Source organism: Olea europaea, unplaced genomic scaffold, assembly GCF_002742605.1.
Source record: "Olea europaea var. sylvestris unplaced genomic scaffold, O_europaea_v1 scaffold1831, whole genome shotgun sequence".
Taxonomy (NCBI): Eukaryota; Viridiplantae; Streptophyta; class Magnoliopsida; order Lamiales; family Oleaceae; genus Olea; species Olea europaea.
This window is the reverse complement of record NW_019236075.1, coordinates 289,262-300,258: the sequence shown is the minus strand read 5'-3', so window position 1 is coordinate 300,258 and position 10,997 is coordinate 289,262. Positions and strand designations below refer to the sequence as shown.

Sequence of the window (10,997 nt, the reverse complement as noted above, 5' to 3'; positions counted from 1 at the left end):
ATCAAATGTGTAGAATCCTTTATCTGTGAAAGAGACCCTGTACAGGTGGAGTGTGAGAGAGGCACTTTTATCACTTCTGTAAAGTGGAGTCCCATTATCCACGTAGGTTGGAAGAAGTGATGTGGTGATAGAGGATTATCCCGAGAGTTTAGGATCTATTGTGACTTGCTAGTTAGACATGAGTTAAGTGATTGGTTTAGTGAGCATGGTGGGCGATGAGAGGAGATATGTGTTCTCGACGTGGGAGTAACACGGAATGGGATAGGATAAGTGTGGTGAGATCTTTTCTTAGGGTCATTTATACATGTGTTGCATATGTGGTTGATCGTAGTTTGATTAACTAGGTGTTAATCTGTGGTTCTGTGTGAACGTGATTTTGAAAAGATCTGTATGTGTGTTATCCTATATATCTTCATCGCATGATTGTTTGTTCATTGTGAATACTTGTTTATACTTGGGTATTTTTGACCTTAGCTCTGGTGAGTACATGGAGCAAGTATGGTATGTGTTTCGGTTTGAAACACGAGGTAAGATCAGTTATTCCAATTTTATTGGATTCCCTTGATTGTGCAAGTATAAACTGTGTGTTTTGGTTGCTTGCAGATTATTGGGCATCAAGGTGGAGATTGTTGGGTTTTTTTTATACCCAATAATCCAGGCGATGATTTAAAATAGTTGTCGGTTATTTATCGACACTGTGGACTTGACTCGGCTCGGAGATGAACTACACTTTTGGATGGTTCGGGTTTGGGTTGGATGATTATTTGGTTAGTTGGACCATTTAGTGATTNAATGGATCAGGAAGCAGTGGCCCGTTATCCTTCCACTGCAAAGAATGGGAGGTTCTCGCTGCTCTGTGAAACCAGCCTGACGCAGCCCCCTCCGCTCTAAGAGCCAAACAGCCCATGCTTTCGCTTGGACTACAAAGCACAATTCCTTGCTTGGAATGGGCAGGCCAGCGAGTAGCAAACCTGAATCCAGTCGGTTGGGCTTGATTAACGTCCAAACACCATAATGCCCCCACTTGGGTTAGAAGCTCGAGTTACCCAGCTCGGCAGCCGGGTATTAATTTGTTCTGATTAATAAAGTGGTTTAATCTTTGTTTTTGTTTCGATGTGGGATACTCATAAGAAAAGGATTCTAAACTTCGTGTTAGATTCTCTAACTTGAACTACAAGCAAGTGTGCAGCCCCGTTCAGCTTGTTTCCCCAATAAAAGTATCCATTTTAGACCAAAAATCAAGAAACTGATAAATTTAAGTATCTTCCATTCCCACTGTATCACCTCTGTTTAGAAATGCAAAATGAGAAAGACAAAAAACATATTCTTTGGTGTATCCTCCTATATAGAGAACTGGAAAGGCAAAAAAAGAAAAGGAAAAATCGATATTTCTAGGAGAAATTGAAGTTGTTGAATCTTAAGCTTCCATAGGCATATGCATTAAGTAGATCATTTTGTGGAGACCAGAAGTCTGCTTTGAAACCAGCTCTCCTTACTGCTTTTAGTATTTTGTTTCTATGTACATAACCTGTCACCACTACTTTTTGACAATCGCCATCCACTTCTACTTTTTCTATCCCTGCAACAAAAATGGAGAAATCAGCATTCAATTCTAAGTATGTATGTATGTATGAGCCTGTTTGAGGCCCTTTTTTCCTCCAAATGCATTTTCGAATAGTAATTTAATGGAGAAAATGTAGTTAAAAAATAAAGAAAAATTTTGGGTTCGAGTGTAATATTATTTTATTAAAAAATGTGTGCTTGAAAATAAGAGAGAAAAATGTACTTCGTATTAATATTTTATTGAGAAATGTGCATATACCTTTCAGTTTTGACAGGCACTTCCTCAATCTTCTATCGTGTAAGCCAACCATCTCCACCTTCAATTCAATCGTCTGTGAAGGAGAGTTTGAACATGAGTAAGAATGCAAGTAGAAATGACTGATAGGGCAGAGAAAAAGGGCTATACCTCCATGAAGGAATGATGATCTTGATGACACAGTAAAGCTAAATAGAGGCAAGAATTTAGAAAGATGGAAATGAAAGAAAGGAATAATGGATAGAACAGATTGGAATTTACAAGGTTATATATATTTAGGAAAAGGTGGATGAGTAAACGATATAGAGAATCTTGATTATTGGTTCTGCTGCTAAATTAAAGGGGGACAAAGACGCATTTGGAAGCTAGTTTTGAAAAAATCGAAAATCCGTTAGTTATATCGAGATTGAGGACTGGGGGATTCTACAACTTTAAGGTTCCTATCTGCCCAAATCAATCTCTGTCTCAAATGATTGGCTTTGACGGGTCAAATTTAGACACTTTTACTTTAAATAAATCCATTCTCTCATATAACAAAGAATGTTTCAAAATAAGTTGGAGTCTAGAAAATATTAAAGAAGACAGCAAGTTTGGTACTTTTCCTTTTCTTTTCATTTATTTATTTATTTATTTTTTTTAAGTTTGTTGCTAAACTATCATTACCACATACAACGTGATCACCACAATTAGTCATTACAGCATACAACATGATCGCCATAATTATTCAATGATTTTTGACAAGATTAAAAAAAGTTATAATCTTATTCATTGTATAAACATCTTAATCAAGTATGATGAGCTAAACATGCTTATGTTTTGCAAAAATGTTTTTTCATAGGTGAAAACAATATAAATGATAAATTTGTGAAATACCAACAAATTGTAGAGTAGATTGGAAATGAAAACAGTTTTATTTAATTCCTCTATTTGTCTATGGCTTCTATATTCAACATCTTTTGAAATTGGTCATTCAATTTGACCCTAGTATTTTTTTTCTTTTTACTTGGATCAAGTGGCTTGATTTTAGCATATTCTAATTGAACAAGTTTGACACAACCTTTATTTACCTTCACTAACCTAGGATCCAGTTGTTTTGTTTCTACATATAGCAATCTCAATATCTCATACCTCGAATGAGAATTTAAGTCTTTCTCCTCTTCAATTTCTCAAATTCTAGTTTTTGCAATTCGATCACCACCTATTGATAATCTTTAGCCCCTGTTTGGGCTCAATTAAAATAAATATTTTTAACATTATTTCATTAGTATTTTATTTAAATCTATCTAAAAAAAAGTAACGTAGCTTAAAACAATTAATAGGTAGTGTTTACTTAACATAGTGGAGGACATTCGAGAATTAAAATTATAATTATAATAAATTATTTTTGAAAGCAAAATAATTTCAATAGAATCAGTTATAACCTTCTTTTGGTTTGTCTTTTGATGGCCCATTCAACCACGATTACGTACCAATGCACAGTCGTTTCATCATCCAGAAGCTGATACCAACCTCCATTAAACATTTTCCACACCTATGATTCAAAACAATATGAACAAACACTCAGCAGATAACGATATGCATATGCATGATTTACAATATTTTCTCATTCTCCAAATTTACATTTTTCTTTACTATCTCAATTTATTCGTCTTTCAAATCTTTGGGCCTAAATCTCAATACGGTATGACATATGAGCTCAATTATTAATATAGCCAATAATATACATGCCTTCTAGTATATGTGGGTTCATCATCACCCATCGAGGCTCAAGAGATCTTAGTTGTATTTGATGTTGCCCACCGAGACTCATGACACTACACTGGGACATATAACATGTACAAATCATGCTTGGACTATGTATACAGTTTGTCATGCTAATCCGCAATTTCAATGCCACCAAGGCACTTCCCGACATCGTTGATACCACCAAACACCCTATAATTGGCTGCCCATAATGACCATCATGAGCCTCAAGCATGATATTTATAGAGACACAATGTATAGTATGGTACACCTTCAAAGGGATTAAATTATATAAAATGTTATCTTCTCATTCTATATGTCGTATTTGAGTATTATCAATCATCTATTTGCTTTTGTTATCTCTTCTTTACAAGTTGAGAAAGACCACATCTTTTAGGTCCATGCAACATGCGTGCTATATCTCATATACCATTTATAAGTCACAATTACATATGACAGTTTTCAAATAAAAATCTATGTACATTGATAACATCATATTTCAACTACTCTCATATTATACATATATTCATTGACAAAATAATATTTCACGTATATTGCACCGGAAGGAAATCTCATGTAATTACATAGAAGCGTATTATAATAAAAATATTATTATTTTACATTGTAGTTGAACAGTTACTTGCCTATCCAAGCATTCGCGACTTCGATCCTCCATATATTTTTCAATTCACTTGAAGTCCTGTTTATGCACCACATTTAGGATCAAATACCATCTAAATAGAGTACATGGAAGATAAAGATACGAATATGGGGTTTCAGAGTAAAACTAGGTATGGCACTATGCCGAACATGTTGAGAAACTAGTGTTTCACTATTGATAGAGTTCTCCAAAAGACATAATACCATTGGAAGGCATATAGACATAATACCATTGGAAGGCATATTGAGTCAAGTATACAATACCTTTTACAGATTCTAATTTTGAAATTTATACCAAAACTTATATATTTTAGTTTGGACTACTCAATTGCCCAAACATGGGTCAACCCCTTACCCCAAGAACCCTATCCACAAAACTCCGTGTAGGTCGACCTTCTAAGGTTAGGGGGTTGATCCCCACCCTTCAACAACCCATTTTTCTCCAGAAGATTAAACCTAGCACCTTTATATATAGATTTTATGAGGAGTTAGGGTGATGAAGGAAAACCTTTTATTTGATCCCTTGGTGTTTAGAAAAAAAAGAAAAAAAATGTTATTTGCAACCCAAAAGATTTTTGAAAGTCCTAAAATTTTCAAGAAAAATTCTATAAATTTCTAGAAGTCTTAGAAAATTCTTACATGTTACAGAGTATGATTTGGGGGACTTCTATTACATCATGAACCCATTTTCAAGCCACTTGGGTAGATGAACACCACACGAGCAAGTGTCAACATGTCAGTAATAATGGCAATGGACCGAGTCGAGCCGACTTGGCCCTTTAACCCATGAGCTCGGCTCATTGCTTGGGGGTGAGCTCGTGATTTTTCAATTTTTTTAATTTTTTTTTTTAAATTCACACATTTTTTGACAAGCCCACGACTCGTCAAAAATGGCTCGTGGGACTGAGCCAGCTGCTCGACTCAAATGACGAGCCCAAGTCGCCGACGAGCCGCTCGGCTCGTAGGGATATGACGAGCTCAGGCCGCCCACGAGCCGAAGAGTTGCTCGGCTCGTTTGACATCCCTACATGTCACCGATTTGTATGGTCTTCATCCATCTGAAAAGAACCGAACCACAAGCTTTACCCACTACAAGAAACTATGGCTTTCCCGACCAGGGTTTCCTAACCAATAAAAAATTAGTTGGTAAAAAATTGTTATAGTGACCAATAAATATTTTTAGTTGGGTAAACTTTTACCGACTAGAGTTTTCCCGACCAAATGGAAATGGTCAATAATATTCATATTTGCCAACCAATTTTTCCGAACCAGTCTAAAAACTAGCCATCGAAAACTATATATGCCGACTGAACAAATTAGCAGTCGGCCTATACTATACATATTTGCCGACTACTATGAAATGAGTCGGTGGATATCTTATTTTAACTTGACACTTTAACATTTACTGACCAAGATAATATATTAGTCGGCCTAGATGAAACACCTTTGCCGACCTACGTTAAAAAAGGGTTGGTAAATATTTTATTTACTTGTCACCATAATATTTTCTGACCAAGACAATATATTAATCGGCCTAGATGAGACACATGCCGACCACGTTAAAAAGGTTGGTGAATGTCTTATTTTTTGTCTAACTCCTTTGGCAGGAGATTTTAGTACCTAAATATTTGCCGACTGAGAGAATTATAAGTCGGTAAAGTACTTATTTTGGCCTAAAAAATTTGATGGGCCCAAAAAAATAACCAACCAGAATAAATACTAGTCGATGCATAACTGTTGACCAGATGAAATCAGTAAGTAAATATCAAATTTTGGGCAGGACTGTGGATATACTTGGATTTTTAGACTACGAAGTATTGGGCCATGTCAAAAAGTGTGTTTGAGTATATACATTATTCCCAATTAAATTTTATTTTGTAAAAATGAATATAAATTTCATTTCTATGTTCTAAAAATTTAAAATTTCGAACAAATGAAGCAAAAATTGTAGAAAAATATGAGAATTTGTGAATAATAATATTTATCTCAAAAAAATCTAAAATGTTTTTATGTTTCTTAATTTTATCATATACTTCATACTTGTTATGAGAAACTATTTAAAAATGTCAAATGTTATAAGAAAAATATCGCATTGGAAGAATGAATATAATATAATCCAAAGAAAATTATTTGAAGACCACAAAGTAAATAGTTTTCTTTGTTTGCTTATATATATGGGTGAAATCAGAAATAACTACTTAAGCAGGGCACAAAATGATTTGGTCGGGATTTTTGAAAACTAGACAAGACTGGATTTTGAAAATTGGAATAGATTAGATTAGATTTTCTTAATAATTAAAAAATATTTGAAAATGCAATCAAAATAATAAAACCGTAAAGTTGAGAAAATAGCAAAAAATGGAATTAAATGAAGGAAGAACTGAATTCAATTAATTGTGACACTGAAATTTGAAGCACTTATAGATTTGGTTGCATTAGACTCCATTGTAGCAAGCACAACATTAGTGAAATTAAATGAAATTGTCGCTCGATAAATTGTCCAACTGTAAGTACCATTTTCTTCCTTCATTTAATCTGTTATTGACATGCTCGGACTTTCACAGGACGTGCATTGCCCCTGTCCCAACTATGGTAGTTGTTTGTGCAAGAAAAGAGTAATGCAATGTTCTATCTAGAATCTTTCATCGCTATTGTGAGCAACGAAAGCCCTCTCAATAATGTTTTTTACTAGCAGAGTGACGATAGTTGAAATTTTGTTTCGCATTTCAAAACCTTCTTCGATGGTGATTTTTTCAATTCTAGAATTCTTGAAAATAATATCTAATATCGGAACATTTATATGGGGTGTTATATCCAAGCATATGAGTGAATCACAATTCCAGTTGCTATTTTTATTTTATGAATTGTATTGGAACCTTTGGTTCAAAATGTTCGATTACAGTTATAAGGATGTCTAATGCCGGAGCTCCTATATAAGGCAATATACTCGAACATGTACGTGAAAATTGAATTAAAAATGTAGTACTTCCTCGATGCAGGAAGTAGAAAATATATTTCGAGATGTGAATTGACACTGCAAGAATGCAACTATCGAGACTAGCATGATACATTGATTAACCCCAATAAATTTAGTTGTGCTATAATTAATAACATTAATTTTAAATATTTTTCTATAAACACAGCATAAGCGCTAAAACTTCAATTAAAAATCAATTTTTAAGAAAATTCATATAAAAATAATCAGATTATCTTTAGTAATTCTTAAGGATCTTTATTTTTTAAGATCGATCACTTTGGAAACAAAGAAAATTTTGAATTTTTTTTAAATATCGAACTAAAAATATATTTTTCTTGTTAAGTTGCGTTAAAAATTTGAATTTGTAAAGTATTTATAAAATTATTTATATTTGAATTTTGATTACCCATTAGAGGAAAGAAGAAGAGTATAGAAAATGAAATTTTAACACGACATAATTGTGGGGTCTATTGTTCAAAGATCTAGTACATCTTGACATAATTAAATAGAAAGAGAAATTTGGGAAAATCGAATTCACCAATGGTTCTCAAGGCAAAATCGAGAATCGGACCGGAACCGATGGGTTCTAGATGTATGGTCTCAAAATCGACCCATTTAGTAGAGGAATCGGATTCACAAGTTCTATTTGGTTTCAATCCGATTCCACCGATTTATGGACAAGAATATCTAGTTCCTTGTTTGTAGAGGTACAATGATAAACATCTGGGCGTTATATGAAATTGGTTTTGAAAGAATTATATCCAACTTTTGAGGCAAACAATGCCATAATTTCTTACATTATGGGCATTGCATGATGTCTTTCAACCATATCAAGAATTTGGCCGGAAGTACATGTGATGGGGATAAAATGCTATTTTCGCTTTGCTATAGCCGTCAACTCGTCTGAACCATTCCCCCCTTTATTTTATGCTATTTGGATTGGCTTGTTAAATCAACTTGCTCTGTGTTTTTTTCTTTTTGGTGAAAATGCCAGGTTCAACCTAAGAAAATTGTCGTCTTAGCTTCAGATCTATGATGGTGAAGGAAAATATGTAGCTTCAGCCTTTAGATTGTGAGATCAAACATAGTTATGTAACTGAGAACGGTGTTATTCAGACGTCTGTGAAAATAATGTTTCATGTCAATTATGTTATTTTGTGTGTTGGTTTGGAAGTCTAAAATTGTGCATCCTTTAATTAAAAGGAGCTGTCTTTAACAAAATACAACAGACCAGCTATTTACTATAAAACCAAGCACAGTTTAATCATTATTTTGTTACTAATTTAATCATCTTGAATTGTTGTTTTAATCACCTTCCAGTGTTAATGCCTAAATGTCCAGATTACAATATAGTGTAATCATTTATTTCATTAGTATTTGTTTGTGTCTTGTTGAAGTTTATTAGTTATTATATGATCATAATTATTTGAATGCCATCATCAAGTAGAAGCATAACCACATTAAGCAAGTAGTTTTGTCTCCAGTTATCGAAGGAAGGGGAAATGCTTGTATGCTTGGCTGGAGTGATCAAATGTTCACGTGTTTCTCTTTTTGTTGGTCACGTGTTTATCTTTAATATTATTTTGAATAACTAGTAGGTTATCCAATGCCACCAAAGAGGAAGCCAGGGCACCCAATCAGTGTGACTAGTCCTAGAACATAATCGAACACTGTAACTAGCACTTAGCTAGAACCTATAATGCAGCCTGCAACTGCTACCCAGCCTACACTTGCCATTGCACCCATAGAGACAGGTAAATCTATTTTTTCAATTCTAAATATTGTGTTTGTTTAATTAACATCATATTCTTTTATCACATGTAGCACCACCACTCAAGCGCAGGCATCGTTGTTGTCTCATGGCATAGGCACATACCAAATAGTTAAGGTCACTCATAGGAAGCTGGAAATCATTTATGAAAACATTGATGGGCGACCTATTGGTCCTAATCTAGTCAATTTGTATCTGACATAGGATTTCGCGTCCAAATATTTGCACCTCTACTAAAGGTCTTCTGAAAATATATGTCTGAATTTGAAATGTCCCCTATTACAACAAATTGGGGGTAACATTAACATAGAACTTCTCAAATTACATTCATATGTTTAGTTTGCTTATAAACAGAACTTCTCGAATTATATGAAAGCAAACCAATTTACATTCATTTAAATTCATTTTATTTAATTTACAAAATGAGGATAATATCTCTATTTCTAATTTTTGTTTCTATTTATTGTATATATGCTTCTCATGTTGTTCGACATGCATAACGAGCAAAAAATAAATAAATAAATAAATAAATAAAATAAAATCTTGGAAAGTTGTTAGATTTGAATTTTCTTGATTAATTTATGCTATTTCATCTTGCGTTTGAGGTTATGAAATATTTTCATGAAATATGGTGCAAGAGGGTGAAAACAATTATGAGAATAACACTTTCAAATCTAGGTCAATCTAATGATTCAAATGTAATATGTTCTAAAAGGAAAAGAAGTTGACTGGAGATAAAAACTTACACTTGCATGGAACATACTTGAACTTGCGTCCATGCTTAGTAAACTCTCTTTTTATATATTATTTGAAGCTCCTATTATATCTATTTGCACTCACTATATATTGTTATATATAGGCTATTTTTGACTGTGAGAAAGAAGTGTGCAGGGAGTCAGCCATGGCGCCCAAACTTGAAAAAATGGACAGTGAGGCTGGCGCCATGGCGCCCACTCTGGGCACCATGGCGCCCATGGTTCTGCTTGTTCTTGGTGCCATGGCGCCACTCATGGGCGCCATGGCGCCCGATTCATTCTATATATAGCTGGTGTTTTTTCCCCTTCTTAGAACCCGATTTTAGGAGAGAAAAGTGAGAGAGAGCTTGGATTGAATTTAACAAGTAAGAGGTTGTTCTTCTTGGGTATAAATTCAAAGCTATTTTTTTTTTCTTGGAGATTAACTTGAGGCTTATTCAAGTAATCCAAATCCATTGTTCTTCATTTATATATTGAAAATCATTTCTTCCCCATTTTCTTGTTCTTGAAGTGGTTTGGAAATTTTCACTTTGCCAACTTAGTTCGATCTTTGGGCTATCTTTGGGAGGTGTTTGCCCAACAATTTGGTATCAAAGCTACATCCTAAATCAAGGTGGTTAAGCTTCGATTTTGTGGTGAGTTGCTTGAACTTTGTTGTGCACAAGGTGTTTGTGAAAATTCCCAAGTGAACTTTTGTGGTTTATTTTCGGTAAACAAGTGAATAAATCATGTCTACTAGAGGAATGGTGAAGATTGGCAAGTATGAGATAGAAAAATTCAATGGGAAGAATGATTTTTCATATTGGAGAATGCAAATGAAAAATTTGTTGATTTCTCAAAAGTTGCACAAGGCATTGGCGGGAAAGGAGAAGAAGCACGTTGATATGTCGGACGAGGATTGGGAAGAGCTATGATATGTCGGACGAGGATAGGGAAGAGCTAGATCTTGAGGCACGAGCGTCTATCATTCTTTACCTTGAAAGAGATGTTGCTTTCTTGGTTGATAGTGAGGTAACGGCGGCGGAGGTGTGGACAAAGTTGGAGGCGAACTTCATGACGAAGACTCTAACAAATCGGATCTACTTGAAGTCCAAATTGTATACTTGCAAGATGGATGAAGGTACACCAATCCGGGAGTACGTCAACAAGTTTGATAGGATCATATCGGACTTGAAAGACATTGATGTGGATGTAGATGATGAGGGTCAAGCACTTCTACTACTTCTTTCATTGCCAAAGTCTTACGAGAACCTAGTACAAACATTGATGCTT

General features: G+C 34.4%; 1 protein-coding gene across 1 annotated transcript; it reads right to left on the bottom strand.

Moving 5' to 3' along the window:
• Positions 1-1,238: 1,238 nt before the first annotated feature.
• LOC111378541 (heavy metal-associated isoprenylated plant protein 44-like) lies at positions 1,239-2,370 on the bottom strand. The gene is made up of 3 exons (XM_023001760.1): positions 1,970-2,370; positions 1,823-1,895; positions 1,239-1,579 (listed from the first exon to the last, which is right to left on the bottom strand). Exons 1-3 carry the CDS (start codon positions 1,973-1,975, stop codon positions 1,392-1,394), a joined length of 267 nt encoding a protein of 88 aa, XP_022857528.1. The 5' UTR covers positions 1,976-2,370; the 3' UTR covers positions 1,239-1,391.
• Positions 2,371-10,997: the final 8,627 nt, after the last annotated feature.

What these genes read in the sequence shown, in the direction of transcription:
- LOC111378541 (XM_023001760.1), bottom strand. An exon ending in GTGCCTGTCAAAACTGAAAG is followed by an intron (nt 1,580 to 1,822) that starts GTATATGCACAT and finishes TTTTTGTTGCAG; the next exon opens with GGATAGAAAAAGTAGAAGTG.